Source organism: Emys orbicularis, chromosome 6 (assembly GCF_028017835.1).
Source record: "Emys orbicularis isolate rEmyOrb1 chromosome 6, rEmyOrb1.hap1, whole genome shotgun sequence".
NCBI classification, from domain to species: domain Eukaryota; kingdom Metazoa; phylum Chordata; order Testudines; family Emydidae; genus Emys; species Emys orbicularis.
In genome coordinates this window covers 33,964,674-33,988,053 of record NC_088688.1, presented here as the reverse complement: position 1 = coordinate 33,988,053, position 23,380 = coordinate 33,964,674, and the positions used below count along the sequence as shown (strand labels likewise).

The window sequence follows — 23,380 nt, the reverse complement described above, 5'->3', positions numbered from 1 at the left end:
TGGATTTGAATCATTCCAAAGTCTGAAGAGATTCAGATCCAGGGTTTAGTTCAGTCTTATTTATAGTGTCAAATTTAAAAATGTCCCCCTCTGAAAAAACAAAACAAAACTGAGAATGAGAGGAAGGGCATGACAGTTTATTTGTGGAAACTGTACCATTCTGATAATGTTGTACTGTATATAATATAACAGCTTCATTTTCTCTTGGATATGAACATTTCAGTACTGTTAAGTTCCTAAAATCTTTAATTGGACCAAGGTAATTTTCTGAAGTCTTTTAACTGCTCAAGCTGAATGAATTTGATTACAGCCTCATATAATTACCACATAAATATTTATTAAAACAGTATCTGGCTTAACCAAGCACAGGCTGAAACTCCAAACCTAACCCACCACTCTCTTAAGTATGTAGTAAACCATATCTGGGAATAAGATCAGCTATTGTTCGGAGACCACTACCCCTACAATGAGGTACTATGAGGAAGGTTAAGGATGGTGAGTCAGCATTATGACAATGTCAAGTACTTTTATTTCCTCAACATTGTTTGCAATTCTCTTGTAAACAGTTTCTTTCCTTATTGGTTGTCCTTTTATTTTTAACAAGCAGTGATTTTTTTTTTCTTTGTTTATCAGTATCACTGCTGTCAGCAAACCTCTTCCTGAAATAGCTTTGTTAACTAACCATCAGCGCAGGGCAATCCAAAAACTTGTGAAAAAGTGGCTGCTTGCTTTTTTATTTTTTGTTTCTCCATCTAACAGCAGTGGGGTTTTTAACCTATTACAGTTGGCACGATCCAGTCAGATAACTGCTGGATTTCTAAGGTATAGGTGGTTAATATTTTGTACTCCATCTGCACGATATCCCAACTGCCTAGTTTCCTGGCTTTTGTTTGTTTTAAGTGTGTGTGTGTGTGTGTGTGTGTGTGTGTGTGTGTGTGTGTGTGTGTGTGTGTGTGTAAAAATTAAATTCAGTTTCCTTGGTTCTTGTTTATAGGAAGGAGACAAAAACTTACTCGTAGTGACCTTCAGAAAGTGAACTGGTAGGTTAAGGATAAAGTTTAGACTGATTTCCTTGGTTTAGATCAGATAACTGTTGTTTTGAGACAGTGTTTGTGTGTACACACACAATCAACTTTGCAAAAATCCGTATACAAAAAAGTAAGACAATAGTTTAGTTAAGTTCTAACTGGGTGTTATAAATATAAGAAATGCTTCCCGTTTCCTAGTCAGTTCAGCCAAGACTGCTTTCAAACCATTTATACCATTGAACATCCCTGAAAATTTGTGACTTAGTAAACCAGTGAATCACAGTGGAGTCTCAATTGACCATGTAGGTCTGTATTTGAATTTACACTGAACCAATAGCCAAACAATGAGCAATCATCTCCAGCTATCAAGTACACAAACAAGTGCTAGTCACTTCGCCTGTATACACGGTTCCTTGACACATTTCATTCCTCTGCTTCTATTAGATTAGTTCTCCAAGTCTCTACTCACAATAATGTATTCTAACATAAAACCCCTCACTATGTAATCATGGTAAGAAAGGGAATACAGTGGTGCTGTACTCTTCGCTTGTATGTTTAAGGTTCTGGCAAATGTAATAAATAGTCTTCATTTTCAATTCTAAGAAAGTGTGAATCGATTTTAAATCCTGCTTTTTGAGCCAACATTTATCATAGGACAATACTTGCTTTGCCAATTAGATGGTGGCAGCTGATTATTTCAGTCAATATGAGATTTCATAATCCGTTCCTGTCACAGGCACCAACCCTTCATTCAGGGTTGGCTTACTAGAAAAGGAAAAATCAAAAGTCTAAAGGCACAAAGTTGCATAGCTGCTCTAGTAGGAGTTTGTAAACAGAGAATTGGTTGAATTTAGGAAATCCAAATCTAGGAGAATAAAAAGGCATCTGAAGCAGGCTTTTATCTAGCCAGCTTAAAGACCCAAAAGGTTTTGAGGTCTACAAAGTATGCACTAAAATATCATACTTCAAAAAGCAATAAGGCAAATAGTATAATCATTATTTCAAAAAAGTTACAATGGTAGTGTAGGCATAAACAGTATAACTTAGTTACAATGTGTGGTACTGTTTCTATTACATAGCCATATTAACCATTTCCTTCTTACTTAATTAGAGATTCAGCTGGGACTCCAGATGAACACACAACCATTCTTGTACCACCACCAGTTGGCAACAGTTCCTCCATAACAGTGATTTTTACTCTGCTGCTTAAATCACTCATATACTCTGAACAGTCCACAATTCAAAGTTAGGAGATTAAACACTGTCATACTTGTGAAGAGCTTCTTCTAACTTTTGCGTCACTTTTTGGAAAAAAAGTATTTGCTGTTTTAAGAAATGTTGCATTTGTGACTTAAAGTCCCTCACTCGAATTTGGTGGAAATGATGAATTTCTGCCAAGGTGGCAAAAGAAATAATGTTACAGCGATCTTGAATACCATCAGCCTTCTGGACCTCCATCTTCCCTTCTTCCACATGCCGCTTACTCTCCTTTACTTTGGTAAGGGCTCCTGTATAAAGAACAAAAAAGGAATATTGAACTAAATAGATTTAACTATAGATTTAGCTACTGTACTTTACCAATATATTTAAATTCTCTGGCATACTAAAAGTCCTTTCTCTCTCTCGTTCTCTCTGTTACACAGCTGCAGATGTGTACTTAAATCTGCAATGCAGCTATTACCTACCTCTCAGGCATTTCACACTTCTAGAAACTTGTATTTAGGATAACTTAAAACTCATCAGCTGTAAAGATATGCAGCTGTAAACACAGTAATATCTGTGCCATATACTCTATCTCTCAAAAATATGTAGACAAACTGTTATCAGTGCTTTCTTACAAAAGTTTAACTGAAGAAAAGAGGAACTGATGTCAGTGACAAAGGTTTAATAAATTTAAACAAACTCGTGAAAGGGATCACTGAAACTGAACTATTATGCTACAGAACAGTGGTTTTCAAACTGCGGGTCATGACCCAGTACTGGGTCACGGAATGTAAGGCACTGGGTCGCGGTGGCTCTGGTCAGCACTGCCAACGGCGCGGTTAAAAGTCCCATTGGCAATGCTGCCCGGCTAAGGCAGGCTAGTCCCTACTGTTCTGACACCGTGTTGTGCCCCGGAAGCGTCCAGCAGCAGCTTCGGCTCCTAGGCAGGGGGGCCACTGGGCTCTGTGCACAGCCCCTGCCCCGAGCACCAACTCCACACTCCCATTGGTCGGTTTGGGCAGTGCCTGCAGGCGAGAACCGCCTAGGAGCTGGACCTGCTGCTGGCTGCTTCTGGGGCACAGTGCGGTCCGCAGTGCCAGGACAGGCAGGAAGCCTGCCTTAGCACCCACACTGAGCCGCTGACCGGGAGACACCTGAGGTAACCCTGTGCCCCAATCCCCTGCCCCAGCACTGAGCCCCCCCAAACCCAGAGCCCCTTCCTGTACCCCAACCCCTCATCCCTGGCCCCACCCCAAAGCCTTCACCCCCAGCCCAGATCCCTGAGCCACCCCCAAACCCGGAGCCCCTTCCTGCAACCCAAACCCCTCATCCCTGGCCCCACCCCAGAGCCTGCACCCCCAGCCCAGAGCCCTGACCCCCTGCTGCATCCCAACCCCACACCCCAATCTCCTACCCCAGTCCTGAGCCCCCCCAAACTTGGAGCCCCTTCCTGCACCCCAACCCCCTGCCCCAGCCCTGAGCCCCCCAAAGCCCCCTCCTGAACCCCAAACCCCTCATCCCTGGCCCCAGCCCAGAGCCTGCACCCCCAGCCCAGAGCCCTGACCCCTTCCTGCACCCCAACCCCCTGCCCCAATCCAAAACTCCCTCCCACACCCTGAACCCCCTCATTCCCATCCCCACTCCGCAGCCCTCGTCCCTAAACCCAACCCTCTGTCCCAGCCCTGAGCCCCTCCCAAGCCCCTCATCGCCCAGCTCTGTTGGGTTGCGGGCATCAACCATTTTCTTCAACTGGGTTGCCAGAAAAAAAGCTTGAAAACCACTGGTCTAGAAGGTAAAGCAGAGATTCCAGAAAATCAATTGTAGAGATGTCATACCCACAGTTTAGTAATCCCAGCAGCAGGAGCAGGGCCTTTGAGATCTAGATCTAAAGACTGGCCTACAATGAAAAATTAGATTGACATAGCTACATTGCTCAGGGAATGTAATTTTGTGCCCTGTGCAGCATAGTTAGGTTGACCTAGCCCCCACTGTAGATGAAGATAGGTAGATGGAAGAATTCTTCTGTTGATCTAGCTATCCCCTCTCAGAGAGGTGGATTAAATACACCAATGGAAAACCCCCTTCTGTCAATATAGGAAGTGTCTACACTATGGTGCTACAGCAGTACAGCTGCAGTGCCCTAGCCAATGTAGTGTAGACATACCATAAGTAGCTGTAGTCATAGGATTTTACCAATACAGAGTTGCTCTAAATACCTCAAAAATTAACCATGGGAAGCATTACATAAGCAACTTTTTCTGATTGGATTGACAGATAATGAAGAAAATAGCTAAAAATAAGCCATTTTTTTATAAAGGCTCTAAGATTTTATTTTGCTGAAGTTGGGTTCTATGCCCTATCAAACCCAGAGCGGCTATAAATACTGTATTTATATTTCAATATCTTAAATCAGTCAGTATGCTTTTTAAAGAAAGATAGAGAACACCTACATTAACAGTGGGGAAAACAAAATATTGCAAGACACTGACTAGACAGATGAATCTTAAGCCTACATGAATGCCGTTAGAATAGTCTTGAACATACAGAAGTCAGACTACATACAAAAGAAGATGTCATTAAGAGACTTATCTTTTCAAATTTCAGTGAGTGTTCAAATGTACCATTCAGCTCTTATGTTCTGTATAGTGGGGTTAAATACTTAATACACAAAGAACCTGGGAAGTTTATTGCAATATATCCCTTTAAGAGCTAAGAAATACAGAAGTGGATATTAATATCTTTCTCCCTCACCCAGGTGAATACAGGACAAAGTACACTGAAGGAGTTCAGGCTAACTATCAATAAAAGCAGATTAAAATACTGTTCCTGGAACTGGAAAACTTCCACTAGACATACTTGGATCTGGTCTGCACTGCAGACCTATATCAGTATAATTACGTCACTCAGGAGTGTGAAAAGTCCACACCGTACACAACGTAGTTATGCCGGAAATAGTGTACTAGAGTTGCTCTGCACCAACTCCTACAACTTCAGAGCTGCAGTAGCTCGCATAGATAATGCATTCCAATGAAGAGGTGGGTATTGGCCCACAAATCAGCTATTAAAACAATCCATTGGTCTCATACCCACTCTACCCTGGTCCATCTAAAAAACTAAACCAAACCCCCTGTATCTGAGGCACAGCGAGCTACGGAGCACTTGCCTATGCCTATAGACTGTCCCCTTCCAAGAGTCAGGTAGAATATACTCCTAAATCTCCATTGATTTCAGTGTTCTTTGCAAGCAATGATACTTCTTTCAGTGGGGAAAAAAAAAATGTAATTTGGGGCTTGTACAGAAAGAAGCCAGATGGAATTGTTTAATCTGATCATACTATAGTTGCAATGTGGGAAATATTGTTATGTGAGATACAGAATATCCAAATAATTATCTTCCAATTTGATTTTAGAAACCTTACACACCAAGAGTCATAAGTATTGCTAGTTTTTTAATACTCACTTTATAGCACATGCGCTCCTCAAACAATTCCACATTAATACAACTTCTCTATATTTATAGTTCACACATAAACCAGAAAATTTTATAAGTGTAAAGAGTTTAAGTCATATTGATCATTAAAAACCAAATACAATTAGAAAAAGGATCCTAAGTAGAATTTTTAGAATAATTGATATTGTTGACCTAATGCAGCAGGATTCATGCAGGTACTGTAACAGAATTCTCCATTAACATCTAGAATAGAATAGATTCTAGCCCTAGGTCAGCAATACATGTAATGAGTGCATATCTTTACACACAAACTTGCTTGCTTTATAAAAATTCATGGATTTAGAGTAATATACTAAGAAAGCAATTAACCTTCAACTAACCTAAAAAGAATAAAAGGGAAAAAAGTCAGTTTGATCTCTATTTGATTACCAAAAACAAAGGTTCTATTTATTTTTAAACAGCATAAAGCAAACTGACATTCACTCTATAACATAATTTAGTAATTAGTTAAAACTGAGCCTAGTGAAATTAATCCTAACAAAAACTGATTTGCTTTTGCATTCTCAGTAATAACATCTTGCAATTATGTAGCACATTTCAGCCCAAAGGGTCTCAAAACACTTCACTATAGCCCCATTTGGATCCACACAGGTGGACCCATGAGCCTGAGAAGAGCCTAATTGATTACAATGAGGCTCTGCACAAGAGATGTTAAGGTCCACTCATTCAGATGCAACTGCAGAACTATTGGGGCCTATAACCCTGATATATAGCCACATTTGGGGCTGATGACAGCATGGTATACTGCTTGTTAACAACTAGGGAGGGGAGAAGGCAGAGAAAGTTTGGCCAGGACACCAGGGTAAACCTTTACTCTTTATAATTTTTTTTAATCTACTTTAAAATGCTGAGGCAAAGCAAAGAACGCAATCAGGCAGGGCTGCAACACACTTAAAAAAAAAAAAAAGTCTGGAAGAAGTCATTGAGCTATCGTGCATCAGGACATGAAGACTTCTGCTAAGTGTATGGGGGGAGGGAGGAAAAAACAAGATGTTAGGATCCTTAAGGTATGGCATAGAGAATAATATGAAATATATTCATAGCAGTACAATATAATAGCAGTATTCGTATATTAGCAGGAGGAACATTACAATGGGGCTGATCTAAAATTGTGCACATTGATGCCTGTGAAGATATTAATTTTGGCATTTCCTAATTTTTGAGTGCTTATTTTGCAACCATAACATGCTTTTAATGTATTTTTGTGTGTATAATAGAATATGCAATCCATTTCATTTCTATGTATAGTACCATTGATCCAAAGTATAGGATTATTAGCAGGAGAGATGGACTAGATGACCAAAATATTACTTTTCTACTTCCAAGTATTACAAATCTAGAAAATCTTGCTCATGCTTCTAAAGCCAACTGAGCTTTTGTTATCCAGCTTTTAATTCAAGTTCTAGGTGATTAGGATCAGCCCTCAAATAGCAAAGAGGGCATGGATCAAAAGCACTAGAAAAAACTGCATCACCGAACTGAAAAAAGGAGGGGGGAAATGATGTAAAGATGGAAATGCTTTTTTGTAATCCTCAATCCAAGGTCCAATGCTAAACAGTTGGATGTTCAACAGATACCCCTTAGAGGCTTAAGGACCACAGGTTCCAGTAACAAAACCTCATGTTCTGATGTTTTATTGTAATGAAAGAGGAGACTAGAGAATGCAATGATGTAACAGGATTTAATAAGGAAGATTTATAATTATGTTACTAGCAGCCAAGAAGACTGACAATTTAAAATTCCTTCCAAAAATAAATGCTTCCAGTTGTGAAACGTATAACAAAGTTGCAACATCTGGTCCATATAGAAGCTCTGAGACAGCAAAAGAAAGTGGAATGAGACAGTAAAAGGGCTTGCAGTGCAAATGTCTGTGGCTGTGAGCAGAGGGGGAAGAGACAATATAATTCTCAAAACGAAGCAAAGAAAACCATTGTGAACATTGTTCACATCAGGACAAAAATAAGTATTTTTTTTCCCTTTTACATGGAGGGTCCTTATCACATTAGAAATGCCATTGGGTGCACAAACTATACAGAGAATGTAACATTCACTACTGAAACAGTCACCTGTAAGGTAAAACAATAATGCATTAACAGCATACAGCAACAATACAAACTGTTCAGGATCATGGGATCAACCACAAGTGAGTGGGTATACATCTCCTCCGAAAGATAGCACTTGAAGCAGCAGTGAATATTTTCTGACAGCATGGTGAGTCTTTCGTTCACTACCAACTTACAGGAAAGTGTACCTATTATCAAATCACCAATACCTGGTACTCCTAAACTTTCCCACCGAACTCTGGTTGTAAGAACTGACAAGGTAACACACAAAGGTCCTCTGACCATAATATTTCTGTCTTATATTGGCAACCGAGCTGTGATTCTGCTAATATAGTTCAAGACAGATAATTTGAATAAGATCTATTTCAACATGAGCCAGAGATAAGTGACAAATTAAAACTGGTCAGCTTGCTTATTATAACCCTGTTTGTTTTCAGCAAATATCAGATCTTTATCAATCAAGTGAAGTCCTTACTTTACTCTTCAAATTAGAGATTCCTTTTAAAACAACTGTACAAAAGGAATGTAACATGAGAAGCAGGGGCAGAGTTCCAACAAGGAAAGGACTACAGGAATATCCTCCTCCACATTATGGTACCAGTATTGCTATTTTATGCAATACCATTTTTTTAACTGGAATCAGAGAAAAAAGTGAGGAAAAGAAACAATAGTTGAGAGTTGCATGTTTTGCCTCTCATGCAAGACCACAGGTCTTTCACTAACCAGGCTTATAGAGCTTAGCTGTTCCTAAAGAAACTATCAGCGTGGCATCCAAGCCAGGCAACTTGGGAAGAGGACCAAACAATCACTCACTCAGTGCTCTTTTCTGAACAAGATAATACATCAACTTCAAATAACCAATGGACACATTTTGAGTGAGTAGTAAAAAGGCAGTAGCCACAGAATGACAGAGCTGGGAAAAATCAGGGGAGCTTGAATGTTCTGGCCTTTGTATCAGTGAAAAGTATGGCAAAAACAAGGAACGCCACATTCTTGAATGCCTCCTTTGAGAAGTCCACCAGCCAATGAGCTTCAGTAGGAAATCCTCCCTGATGAGTCTGTGCAGAAGTACAAAAGTTCCTCAGAAATACTGCTCTCTCAAAAGCAAACTAAATGAGAGTCAGAAAACATGATGGTCTTTGAAGAAACTCTAAATTTAACAAAGAATATCTTTCAGTGGTTACAACTGTGAAATCTGGTGAAAATAAAAAGGTCTGTGTAATGATCCCTTATCCCTATCCAATCAGTAAACTATGCAATACAACTTGGCGGATTATTAGAGTAAAATAATATAACTTTTTGCTGCCATCAAACTGACCCTTATTTTAAATCTGCAGGGCTACTAGTAGGCTTCCCGGATTCCTCTTTGAATACTGAATAGTGTGCTTTTAAAGTGGTAACCTTGAACTCTAACCTCTCCTTTCCCTTGCCTTCCTTATATTAAAACAAGCTATTTAAAATAAGGACATTTCTACCACGTAGGGAGAACATAGATATCCATTCACTTACCATATCACTTTTACAGTATTATATACAAAGTTGCAAAAATGAAAAATGCAATTTGAAACAGGCTCACTTTTTTCTTATCTAGGATCCAAACCCTCAGACTATTTTACTACAATGTCTGGCCTGGAGTTCTGAAAAGACAAACATTTGGTAGCCCATGAATGCATACATGAAGCTTGATTTACCTTTCACTCTCAGAGGACAACTGAGTTTTCATGTGATGTATTTATCCCACTCACTAGAAGATTCTGAGAGCAGAAGCGACCTCTCAGCAAAGGCTGAGAGCAAATTAACCTTAAACTGCCTGCTCATTCTTCACAGAAGAGCTACCTGAATCTGCATATTAAGTTTCCTCAGTAACAGCAGCCATGATAAAAAGCGACAAAGAGTCCTGTGGCACCTTATAGACTAACAGACGTATTGGAGCATAAGCTTTCGTGGGTGAATACCCACTTTGTCAGATGCATGTAGTGGAAATTTCCAGAGGCAGGTATAAATATGCAGGCAAGAATCAGTCTAGAGATAACGAGGTTAGCTCAATCAGGGAGGATGAGACCCTCTTCTAGTAGTTGAGGTGTGAACACCAAGGGAGGAGAAACTGCTTTTGTAGTTGGATAGCCATTCACTGTCTTTGTTTAATCCTGAGCTGATGGTATCAAAATAGCAGCCATGATATCCACCCCAAATTCAGTTCATTGTTTATCATAAAGGATTTAAAATCCCTTCTCCACTGACAAGTACACAGCTTCCTTGGTGAGCATAAGGTCCAAAGCAAGCAATTACTGCAAAAGTGAAGACATTATACAGATATAATTATAGTCCTTACAGTTGCAAAGAAAGCCCATTGAAACAGACCAATAAATCCAAGCATTGTCTTCTTCCTGAGTCTATAGAGAGCTCCAGTTCCTCTGCTACACAGGTTTGCCAACCAACAGAGCCCAAAACTAATCCAATTCTAGACAATGTTTGCAGTGCTGTTGTACCTGTGTTAGTCCCAGGATATTAGAGTACTTCACCCACTCTGTCTATCTTTTACTGGACCAACTTCTGTTGGAGAAACAGACAAACTTCTGAGTTACACAGAGCTTTTGTGATCTGAAGAAGGGCTCTGTGTAACTTGAAAGCTTGTCTTTCACCAATCTAATGACATTACCTCACCCACCTTGTCTCTCTAATTCTAGACAGTCTCACTACATCTGTGCAGTACTCCAACAGCAGTAAAACCATCAAGAATTATGTCAATTTCATGTTGCCCCTCACACTGCTCAGGGATACTGTATATGGGTTTACAATAATCAAGTTTTAGCCTCCAATCTAGTCAGCTTCCCCATATTAAAAGAGGAATATTAGCCATTCACATAGATATTGTGAGGATTCACATTCATTAACATCTTTACAGAACTTTGAGATCCCTCAGACAGTGCAGTTGAAGCTAAATATCATCAAAGGGCCTTTTACAATTCCCATTTACTTTCTTAAAATGGAATTTAAAAAAAAAAAGAATACTCTCCTCTTGCGCTTCAAAATGAAGGTATGAAGTGGTACAAGGGATTTCACTATTGACAGACTATTTGCTTAATGTCATCAGCACAGATTAGAGAAATTTGCTCATAATAAATGAACATCTTGCATATTCTGTACATTAACCAGGTTATATGACAGAAAATAACTTAATAAGGTTTTTTGCCTTAAGTTAAAAACAGAAAATCTCTCTCAGCCTTAAGTGTTGAATATACAGCAAAGCTGTCATAATGAAAAACTGAGAGCACAGTAACTAAGAAGGAACCAATTACTACCCTAACCTAGAATCAGGTTTTGGAGTCTTTGGGTACGTCTACACTTACCGGAGGGTCCGGCAGCAGGCAATCGATGTTCTGGGATCGATTTATCGCATCTGGTTTAGACGCGATAAATCGATCCCGGATCGATCCCAGAAGTGCTCGCCGTCGACGCCGGTACTCCAGCTTGGCGAGAGAAGTACGCGGCATCGACGGGGGAGCCTGCCTGCCGCGTCTGGACCCGCGGTAAGTTCGGACTAAGGTACTTCGAATTCAGCTACGTTATTAACGTAGCTGAATTTGCGTACCTTAGTCCGAAGTGGGGGCTTAGTGGGGACCAGGCCAAAGGGGTTGTCTACATTGCAGTTAAGACACCCAGGGCTGGCCTGTGCCAGCTGACTTGGGCTTGCAGGGCTTGGGCTAAGGGGCTGGTTAGCTGCAGTGTAGCTGTTTGGGCTTGCGCTGTAGCCTGGGATCTAAGCCCCTCGGACTGTACAGACATCTATGCCACAATTAAACAGCCCGAGTCAGCTGGCACAGGCTAGCCACAGGCATCTAGCTGCACTGTACAGATACCCAAAGAGAAGGAAGCAAGTTGTTTTCAACACCACAGGGTGAAAATAGTGACTTACCTCTTCAGATCTAGCCAACAAAATATATACACCCAGACTTTTTAAACTGAAGATGATGCTTTTCTCCATGAAGGTGGAAAATATAAGAGGAGTTCTATCTTTCAGAAAAGGAAAGTGGCCTGCACTTCAAAAGGCAGTTTTACAGAGGTTACAAGTGCTTGCAAACTATCTGGCAGACAATAACCACCCACCTCAAAAACTTGGTCCTGCATGAGGATACTTAATTTGTTTTTTAAACTCCCATGTCCCCTTGTTGGAAAAATAACTCTTACAATGTTAGGCCCTGGATCCTGCAAAAGCTTTTATGGGAAAAGTTACTCACATATGTAAATGTCTGCAAGACTGGGGCCCAATTCAGCATACTGACATCATAGAGTCTGCAGTGACATAATAGTTAAGAAGTGTGACTTCTTTCTTTTTGATGCCTGCTTGTTCATCCACTGCTCACAATGATATTAGAAGAAAATAGTTACACTCAAAAATTCGGACTCAAAAGCTGAAAGGACTAATGTTGTACTAACCATTTAAATTCACACTTTGATTCACTACTCAATGATTAAGTAGGGGATTGCTTAAATTGGGTGCACTTCCAGTCACAGCAGGTGTGATGTTCATAGGAAACTGCTACACATATTTCAGTGCAAAAGGTTAGTAAAATCAGCTTCACACCTAGATCCAATTCAGATACCATGCAAATAATAAAAGGTGATTGATGAAGGGGTTTAAAAGTTCTATGGTTTCCAATTTTTTTTCTAGACTTAATGGTTACATTAATTCAGTTTATATGTAGCCAATTAATGTTGTAGAGAGCAGATGGTGTTAAATGAGTTTCTATTTTTAAAATGCCTAATGTAAATAAAAATTGTACATATGTGATTGTAATCCTGTCCTTCCACACTCCCACTCTTCAAATGTCACTTGTCTTCTTAGGATGTAAGCTCTTTGGGGCAAGGGCAGTGTCTTTATAGCCCCTAATACAATGGACTCGGAATCACATCTGTGGTCCTTTGGTGCTACTGTCATATAAATATTAAACACAGATTTAAGAGACCTCTGCAGATATATTTAGTATCACTGATTACCTTGTGATGACTGATCTCCCTTCTGCCACTATGCCTCATCTTTATTAAAAGTACACTTGACAATGTACATTATCAATGGAAACACCTAATTAGAGATGAAATATTTCAAAGTCCACAAAGGTAAATATACCACTTTTGACAACTACCATCACCAATAAGAATGTTTAATTAGTCTAAGCTGCAGTATAAGGCTAAACAAGTACCTAAAATCAACTATGATGACTGCAAGTGAGAGCAAGATAAATGAAAGGAACTCTAGAGAAATATCAGCCTATTGAACATTTTACCTCCAGCTACAAAAGGGAAAAAAATAAACTGCTGTGCAACAACAGTGTGTAACAGGCTAGATCGGTTTGCTTTTCGGTTTCATTCAAAATTCAACTTCAACAATTTTAAAATAAATGTATATACTATCCTAAGATATGCTAGACCTACGTGTCATTTTCAGCAAAGGGCCTTGTCCTGCAAACATTTAAGCACATGCTTACATTTTACTCACAAGTAGTACTATTGACTTTATATGCAATATGCCTGGACTGGCATCTGTCATAATATAATCATACAATAACCTATTCCTTATATAGCGCTTCTCAGCAGATCTAAAAGCACTTTACAAAGGAGAGCAGTATCATCACCCCCATTTTACAGATGGGGAAACTGAGGCATAAAGAGGCAAAGTGATTTGCCCAAGGGTCAAGTACCCAGCAGTCCAGTAGCAGAGCCAGAAATAGAATCCAGGTCTCCTGAGTTCTAGTCCAGTGCTATATCCACTAGGCCACATTTTAGATGGCAGTGTGCTAATGGCATAACAAAAGCTCCAGCTAGTTGATGCTGTTTCTATTTTCCTTTCTTACTCATGTTCCCTGTATTGAGTCTCTCTTGAGGTGTGTACCACACCCCACTAGGTTGGCATTGCTTAAGTGTCCAGTTCTGCCTTTTCAAGGGCCTGTCTACAGTCTGAGATTTTGTCTTTGACACCATTTCAGACAATGACCTACATTTTCAGAAGTGACTAAGGATTCTGGGTGCCCCAGTTTGAGTATGTAACTTGAGACACTTCAAATAGGCCTGAATTTCAGCAATGTTCAGCACCCACCCTCTGAAAATCAGACTACTATAAGTGGTCTCAAATTAGGCAACCAAACCCACTAATCATTCTTGAAAATATAAGGCACTATGTCTTGCAGAAATTGTACAGTTTATGCATAATCTGGCATACAGTATCTACATATGAGTTCATAATCCTGAGGCAGCACGTGAACAGACTGATGGTCTCAAATTCCAGTATATAGTTCTTAGCTTCTCATGTCTCTTGTGACATGAGGACTTTGTGTTTGACAGTGTCTATGAAACCACAGTACATGACAGATTATACTGGCATTGACTGGCTTTTTTCATGATCAGTTGACTATGATGAGGGCCCTACCAAATTCATAGCCATGAAAAATGTGTCATGGACCAGGAAATAAACCCTCCCCCATGAAATCTAGCTATTGGAGGAGAGGCAGAAGTGCAGGGCTGGAGGCATCCCAGACAGGGACTATTGGACTCCAGCTATTAGTCTCTGGGCTGGGGAGGTCTTCCCCTGCACAGCCACTCTCTTGGGGAGGTCAGACCCACTTCCGGGTACCTCCCCCTGCTGCAGGAAGCTCCGCAGCTGGGCAGCAGCCCCAGAGCTTCCTGCAGCCACAGAAGATTCATGGAGGTATGTCTGACCTCCCCCATGTTTCTGGGAGCGCCCCAACTGGGGATTCCTAGCTGCTACTCCTATCCCTCCCCAGCCCGGGTGGGGCTAGCAGCTAGGAGTCCCCAGCTGGAGCACTCCCAGCAGCACAGGGGAGATCAGACAACTCTCCATCTCAGGGAACCTCCTGCAGTTGCAGGAAGTTCTGACGGCAACACAAAAGTGAGGGTGGCAATCCCGCTACAAAAGCTTTGCGACCCTCCTCCCACAACTCCCTTTTGGGTCAAGACCCCCATGTTACAACACCATGAAATTTCAGATGTAAACATCTGAAAACATGAAACTGACTAATTTTCAAATCCTATAGCTGTGAAATTGACCAGAATAGACCCTGAATTTGGTAGGGCCCTAGCTATGACAAATCTGTGTTCTTCCAGGATCTGAAATGGCAAGTGTCTGTTACTGTTTTTTTGCGGCCCACCAAGCTCCCCGCACCCCCCCCCCGTTATTTCCTGCAGCCGCCAAGCTCCCCACCCCCCCAGCGCGCCGCGTCCCTGCTCCTCTGCCTACCTCTAGGCTCTTCCCTTAGCGCTTTCCAGGGGGGACGGGGGAGGAGCGGGGAGCCGCGCGCTCAGGGGAGGAGGCGGAGAAGAGGTGGGGCAGGGGCGGGGATTTGGGGAAGGGCTTGGAATAGGCATGGGGAAGGGGTGGGAAGAGGTGCGGTAGGGGAGGGGGCCTCATGGAAGAGGTGGAGTGGGGGCGGGGCCAAAGGCAGCTTGGGGGGTGGGTCAGTGATGCGGCCCTCGGGCCAATGTACTAGTCGTCATGTGGCCCTCATGGTGATTTGAGTTTGAGATCCCTGACTTAGACTGTAAGGACTTGAGGGCAGAGACTATCTTTTTGTTCTGTTTTGTACAGTGCCTAACTCAATGGGGTGCCAGTCTATGATTGTATGATCATAGCATCTAGGAGTTCCAAACAGCCAGGTCCTACGAGAAGGGATAGACATAGCTCCCTTCCTGTCAGAGTGATGCCACTAAGTCGACCAGCACTTTTGTAAATGCTCTGACTCAAAAGACAACTACCTCTATTGAAAGTGCTTCACCTATGGATGGCAGCAAAGAAATTTTCTGTGAGATAGAATAATAGGGATGTGCAGATATGCCCCCTTCAAATCTATGGAAGTTCTATAGTAAATGCTGCTTTTATTAAAGGCTACAATGGTGAGTGTCTCCATCTTGAATGCTGATTTCCTCAGGAATTTATTGAAGGTCATCAGATCAGGGTGGACTGGTGAAGGCAGCAGAAGGAGTTAGTAGGGGCATGCTACATTCAATAGCAGTGACTTGATACAGGTGGTACCTGCTTTGCTACATCCTTTAATGGTACTGCTCCCTGCAAAGGTCTGGGAGAGGGAAGGGACATGTCTCATGACACCTGTTTTGACTGCTACCGTTTGCCTGCCATTATTTGGCTCTGTTGCTGCCCTCAGGAGGAAGACTGGGTGTGCCCTGCATAGGAATGGCTGTTGAGAGATCCCTGGAGCTGGTCCACAAAAAAGGCTGAGATCCTTCTCAGAAGATTAGATGAAGAAAGGTGCACAAGAAGCACACCTTAGCATTCTTGCTCTTTTTAGGCCATGTCTACACTATCCAGCTTACAACGGCACAGCTGCACCTCTGTAAGATTGCTTGTGTAGCCGCTCTATGCCAACAGGAGAGAGCTCTCCCATCAACACAGCGCTGTGCACACTACCACTTATGCTGGCAGAACTATGTTGCTCAGGGGTAGGGGGGAGGTATTTTTTTCACATCCCTGAATGACATAAGTTTTGCCAAAATAAGTGGTAGTGTAGACAGGGCCTTAGTTTCCTTCACTATGACCGCTCTCTGCTAGAGCTCTGGGTGCTGCAGTATCTCAGGGGGACCACTTGGGAGGCTGGTTAGAGAGAGGCTTTCTTTTGAAACTTATGCTTCAGGCTATGTGGTGCAAAAGGACACCTGAACCGTGTTCAAACATGCCACACATGCAGACCTCTGTTTGTACCATGTACTTATTTCTGCACCATATGAACACTTGTGAGCCAGCTTCTGTATTCCCCCACATCTTCACCCTATCATGTAAAGAGGGAGCAGTGGGAGGAGTTCTTGCACTAAGCCCAGGCCCCCAAACTTCAATGTGCAGCTGTGTATCAAGCAAATAGCAAAAGAAAGGAGACTAGAGCCTCCACCTGATCAGGTGTGCATCAGGTACAGCAGACCCCATTTTTTGCTCAGTCAGGATTGTTTTTGGGGACTGGGTAATGAGTTTTCCAGTGATGCATTTTGGATTATGTGGAGACTTGATTACAGAAGTAGTAAATATGGAGCCCATCTTTATGAAACCTGCCCACTCTTCCAGGATGTCAACTGGGTAGTCTTTTTGGGGTTTATTGCAAAATGTGTAGCATGTTGTTTAAAGCAGAAGACTAAACACAAAGACTTTATGTTTTTCAGCCAATCCAATAGCTCTGCTATAAACACCTATGATTTTGTTGAAGGAGGCAGGGTGTCATAGCCCCTTATCATAGAATATTAGGGTTGGAAGAGACCTCAGGAGGTCATCTAGTCCAACCCCCTGCTCAAAGCAGGACCAACACCAACTAAATCATCCCAGCCAGGGCTCTGTCACGCCGGGTCTTAGAAACCCCTAAGGATGGAGACTCCACCACCACCCTAGGTAACCCATTCCAGTGCTTCACCACCCTCCTAATGAAATAGTGTTTCCTAATATCCAACCTAGACCTCCCCCACTACAAATTGAGACCATTGCTCCTTGTTCTGTCATCTGCCACCACTGAGAACAGCTGAGCTCCATCCTCTTTGGAAACCCGTTCAGGTAGTTGAAGGCCGCCAATAAATCCCCCGTCACTCTTTTCTTCTGCAGACTAAACAAGCCCAGTTCCCTCAGCCTCTCCTCATAAGTCATGTGCCCCAGCCCCCTGATTATTTTCGTTGCCCTCCGCTGGACTCTCTCCAATTTGTCCACATCCTTTCTGTAGTGGGAGGCCCAAAACTGGACGCAGTACTCCAGATGTGACCGCACCAGTGCCAAATAGAGGGGAATAATCACTTCCCTCAATCTGCTGGCAATGCACCTACTAATGCAGCCCAATATGCCGTTAGCCTTCTTGGCAACAAGGGCACACTGCTGACTCACATCCAGCTTCTCATCCACTGTAATCCCCAGGTCCTTTTCTGCAGAACTGCCGCTTAGCCAGTCGGTCCCCAGCCTGTAGCACACGGGATTCTTCCGTCCTAAGTGCAGGACTCTGCACTTGTCCTTGTTGAACCTCATCAAATTTCTTTTGGACCAATCCTCCAATTTGTCTAAGTCACTCTGGACCCTATCCCTACCCTCCAGAATATCTACCTCTCCCCCCAGTTTAGTGTCATCTGCGAGCTTGCTGAGGGTGCAATTAATCCCATCATCCGGATCATTAATAAAGATGTTGAACAAAACCAGCCACGGGACCTTCTTTAATCCTGGCAGCTTTCTTTATTCTACTGATTATGACGTTAAAGGGCCACTGTCAGCCTTAAAAACAAAATCACTTTCATCTAAAATTACACTTTGTAATTAAAAAGTTACACCTCGCTACAAACAACCCAAGATTATTAGAGCAAAAAGACTGGAGAAAAAAAATCTCTCTTTTTATTTTCCAGTTAATTTACTTAGTATATTTGCCACACACTGTATGTAATCAGTTATAGTCCCCAACCCTACAACTGGATCTGTGCAGACATCACGGAGCTCCTGTGTGGCTCTGACTGCAGAATGAGGGCCTTGTTAATGGTCACCTGTATCGCTCCCATGCAATATTCTGGTAGAAGCTCATGTGCATGAACTTCCCCAAGTTCAACAAGAGAGTGAATTTACTCCTAACAGCTGCAAAGATTAAAATGAAACTGAAAAGGTAATGAAGATGCGTGTAGAGAAAGATGAGTTGGGACAAGCACGTATGGCAGTGGTCACCAACCGGTCAATCACAATCAACTGGTTGATCCTGGAGATTCTCCCAGTCGACGGCGAGGGGCTGCCTGTTGCCGCAAAGGCAGGCTCGCTGCCTGCCCCAGCCCCACACCACTCCCGGAAGCGGCCAGCATGCCCCCGGAGCTCCCACCTGCACCCAAACTCCCTCCCAGAGCTTGCACCCCTAACCCTCTCCTGCACCCCAACCCCCTGCCCCAGGCTCAGCCCGGAGCCCGCTCCCACACTGTGATCCCCTCTGCCCCAGCCCAGAGCCCGCGCCCCCTCCCAAACCCCTGCCCCAGCCCGGTGAAAAAGAGTGAGGGTGGGGGAGAGATAGCGACGGGGGTGTGGGGGAAGGATGAAGTGAGCAGGGCGGCGCTTAGGGAATGGCAGGGTAGAGCCTGGGTTGCTCTTAAATTCAAAAAGTGATCTTGGGTGTAAAAAGACTGGAGACCACTGATGATGTGTTGCTTTTGGGCCTTGCACATATGAGCCTCCCAAAAAACACTAGCACAGCAGAAAAACCTCTATTTAAAAAAAAAAAAGTAAAGCTGCAGTACATACTACTTAAACAGTGTTCTATTGGAAAATTGATGACATGTTTAGTTTTTTTTTTTTTTTTTTTTTTTTTAAATCATACTGATGGTATTCCTTTAAGTTAGTTATTGAATTCCTCACTTTAAAATTCTCCATTCCCAAAACAAATGCACTTTACCAGGATCAAGCTCCTTTTTGACTTTAAGACATTTGGTGTAAGTCGGGGGTTCTCAAACTTCATTGCACCGGGACCCACTGCTGAGAACAAAAAGTACTTCACGACCCCAGGAGGGGAGGACCAAAGCCTGAGCCCCACTGCCCTGGGGGGGGGGGGGAGGGAGGGGGGGAGGAGGAACCTGAAGCTCAAGGGCTTCTGCCCCAGGCAGGGGGCCTATAACCTGAGCCCCGCCACCCAGGGCTGAAGCCCTCGGGCTTTGGCTTCGGTCCTGGGCCCCATCAAGTCTAAGTCAGCCCTGGTGACCCTATTCAAAGGGGTCCCGACCCACAGTTTGAGAACCACTGGTGTAAGTTAATCACAGGGTAATGCCAACGAGGGGAATTTTCCAAAACAAAAAGATTAGCATAAATTTCCCCCTCTCTTTCTTGAAATAATGTCATTCTCCAACATTTTATAGTGAAACAAATCTGATTTAGATGAGTCTTTCCTTGTCATAAAAGACACATAACAAAAACTGCCCTTGCACCAAAGCTGGAAGTGTATTACAGTGATACCTGTGAACTCTGGCTCCTCAGATTTTACCAGAAATCTGTGATTCCAACATGGACTTTATAAATACCTATCTCTTTCAAATCAAACTGTTTTGCCTTTGTTCTGAGGTGGTGTTCTAGAAAGCAAAAACTTGAAGGCATGTCATTTAGGAAAAAATAAAATGATTTTTTCTACCATTGGGGGTGGCAATTCATACCCTGCATCTTACTGTACAGAATGCATTAGTGATTAGATTACATTAGGAACTGACCTATCAGGGTCAAGAGTCTAGTATGGATAGCGTCTGTACTGTAAAGTTAAGGTTATCTAAATAAGATTTAACATAACAAAGTTTTATGTATGTGAAAAATGTTACTAGTTACACAGTTCTTTTACAGTATATGACAGAGGTGACCAAACTTACTGACCCTCCGAGCCGCATATGATAATTTTCAGAAGTTTGAGAGCCATAGCACATGCCTGCCAGGATTGAGCCTTCTGCCTCATGAGGTGCTCCCTGCTCCTGATGAAGTCCCTACCCACACCACAGGACAGAAGCTCCCCACATCTGGTAGGCGGAGAATGGTGAAGGGTGGGGGGGGCTCCACAAGCCACAATTCAACTGCAACAGAGCCTGGTTTGGCCACGCCTTCTATTGAAGGGTAGTTTCTTTCCCACCAGTGAATCCCAGTGTCTTACAAACAACATTCAGAAACTCTGAAACACTGTTACATCTCAGGGCGAAGGTGGTAGCTACGAGGACAACAGTGAACAGAAGAACCCGCTGAGACAGCAAGAGGAAGAATATGAAATTTTAACTAAGAACACTGCAGCAAACTATTACACTCACCGAAGTAGATCCTTAGGCTATGTCTACACTACAAGTGCTACAACCCCACAGCTATAGCAACATCGTAGTTTAGACATCTACTACAGCCATCAAAGGGGTTTTTCCATCACTGTAGTAAATCCACCCCCTCAAGAGGCGGTAGTAGATTGACAGTGCTGTCTATACAGCTGGGGGAGAGGGGAGGAAATGGGGGAGGTGTATGAATTTTTCACACCTCTGAGTGATGTAACTAAATTGACCTAGAGTTTTAGGTGTAGACCAGGCTTAAGTGTCCAGCCATAACAGACAAGACACCAGCTGCTTTCAATATCTAATTCAAAACCTTGCACCGTAAAGTGCACATAATACAAGGTTATGCTGTGACACCTCAAGCAAGTCATTCTTGCTCTGTGGCTCAGTTTGCCCATTTGAAAATGAGAATATTTCTAAATGGGTTCTTGTAAATACTGTTTGTAAAGTGCCTTGACAGGTTGGGATGAAGGAATTATAACTGTATTATGTTCTCAGGTAACTTCAGATTAAATCTTTAAAAATCAGTTAAACTGTTTTAAGATATTAATTATACTAATAGATGCTTTTACAGCACTTAATTTGCAGGATGTTTTATAAACAAACTCAATGATCTTCAACATATCTGTACCATAGGCAGGTATTAATTCCCATTTTATAGATGAAGACGACTGGTTTAGGGCCCAGACCTGTGGCTTTTAGCCGGTCAGAATTCCCACTAAAGTGGTATGGAATGAAACTTTTGTATGATTGCATTTAAGCTCAGTGGCAGTTCTGCCTGAGTAAATGCAGCAGGCTTTAACTGAAAACCACTGACGCGGACTGAGCTAGGATTAGCACTCAGGAGTTCCTGGTTCCTACATCTGATCACAGAGAGATAGAGATTGAATGGCATGTTAAAGATAGACTCAGGGATGTTACCTTTCTGGACATGGATGATGTCTGGGAAGTTGGCCAGATGCCCCTGATATAGTGCTAACAAATCCATCACAGGGTCAAGGTCCTGTCGGGGCTGCTCTGCAAAGAATTCCCCAATGGCGTCGTAAGCTTCCCCCGTGAAGGCAAGGGCTTGGTTGAGGTTGGCAGAAAAGGCCTGCTGGTCCAGCTCGAAGGCCTGGCTGAGGCCCTTGAAGGAGTGCCCCACCTTCTGGTACTCCTTCTTAAAACCAGTGACCTGCTTACGGGCAAACTCATTGGCGGTGTGGGTGAGCTGCATGGTGCTCTCATCCATCTTCTTGGTGAAGCTCTTGAAGCCATCCACCCGGCTCTCCACCTCCTGTAGATCCAGGGCAGCGGCAGGGCCGGTGGGGACGCTGATGGTCAGGAAAAAGTTGGCGCCCACCATCTCGTCCTTCTCGGCTTTGCGCTTGCCCTGCTTCCAGGCTTTCTCATCGGTGCTGGGGCAGGTGAGGAAGTGTCGGAAGGCATCGCACTGAGCCAGCACCGGGTGGCTGCACATGTGGTCCATCCACCAAGCCAGGCCCTTGCGACGCTTAGAGATAAAATCCTCCTCGAAGCGGCCCGTGGCCTGCTTCTCGGGCAAGTGGGGCACGGAGATGACAGGGAACTTCTCTGCCAAGCGCCCATAGAGCCAGTCAAAGTGCTTGTAGCGGCGGTGCACCTGCTGCCCGGTGTTGCTGGGTACCAGCTTGTAGGCAATGTAGCTCTTCATGCCCTTGAACTTGGTCTGCTTAGTGGGGTCCTCGATGGAGCACTGGAAGGGGTAGGGGTTCTCCTGCCACTCGGGCCCCCAGGGGCCCAGCACCACGCACAGCTTGTCCCCGTCCTTCACGAAGCCAGAGGCCTCGCCCAGCACGAAGGCCTCCCCGCCCGACTTCACGAAGGTGGAGAAGCGGTTGAGGTTGCGGCTCACCGTGGCTGAGCTCTTGGCCCCGCCGCCGGGGAGGTGGTGGGGGTGACCGGGCTGCTGGCTGTTGCGGGAGCCCAGCGAGAGGTCCGAGCGGGTGGAGAGGCGGTACCGGGCCGAGGTGGGGCCGCCGCCCCCCGCCGCATCGTAGTCCGGGTAGGAGCTTCCCAGCACGCCCGGCTCGTCCGCCACCGTGGAGGTGTCGTCCCAGTCATCGTCCCAGTCGTCGTCGCTGCCCTGGCTGGGCTGGTAGGAGCCGCTGTAAGGCGCGGGCGGGAAGGCGGGCGGCAGCGGGAAGGGCTCGGCCGCCGCCGGAGGGGGGAGCTGCTGGACGGGGGGGTTGAAGGCAGCCGGGAGTACCAGGGGCTCGAAGCCGCCGGGGGGCAGGTTGGCGTAGCGGGCCCCGCCGGCAGGGGCGGGCGGCTCCGCGGCCGGAGCCCGGATCACCTGCACGTAAGAGGCCGGGAAGAGGCCGCGGTCGCCGTGGCTGTTGACCCCCTCGAGCCAGCCCTCGATGTCCTGCTCGCTGCAGAGACTCAGCACCTCGTGCTCCCGCAGCGAGATCTCCCCCGGGTTCTCCGACCTGAAGTCATAGAGCGCCCGGGCCCGCAGCGCCATGGCCCCGCCGGGCAGGGGCCGGACCCAGCCCTGCCCTCCCGGGCAGCCCGGCCGCTTCCCCGTGCTGCCTGCGGCAGCGGCGGCGGCGCCGCCTCCTCCTCCCGCCCGCTGCTGCTGCCCCGGCTCTCGCTGCTCCCCCCGGCGGTGGGGGCGGGCGGCTGGCTGCGGGGCGCCCGGGCTTCGCTCACAGCGGCGTCTGCCCCCCGCTCGGTGCCCAGCTGGAAGCCGCCCGCCCGCGGAGCCTTGCAGCGCGGCTCCCTGCGCTGAGCGCGGCGGCTCCGAGACCCCGCTTT

The 23,380-nt window shown here is 44.5% G+C and overlaps 1 protein-coding gene across 1 annotated transcript; it reads right to left on the bottom strand.

Annotated features, from left to right (window-relative positions):
• Positions 1-1,889: 1,889 nt before the first annotated feature.
• SNX18 (sorting nexin 18) lies at positions 1,890-23,087 on the bottom strand. Its single transcript, XM_065406781.1, has 2 exons — positions 21,524-23,087; positions 1,890-2,536 (listed from the first exon to the last, which is right to left on the bottom strand). Exons 1-2 carry the CDS (start codon positions 23,085-23,087, stop codon positions 2,283-2,285), a joined length of 1,818 nt encoding a protein of 605 aa, XP_065262853.1. The 3' UTR covers positions 1,890-2,282.
• Between the last annotated feature and the right edge of the window lie 293 nt (positions 23,088-23,380).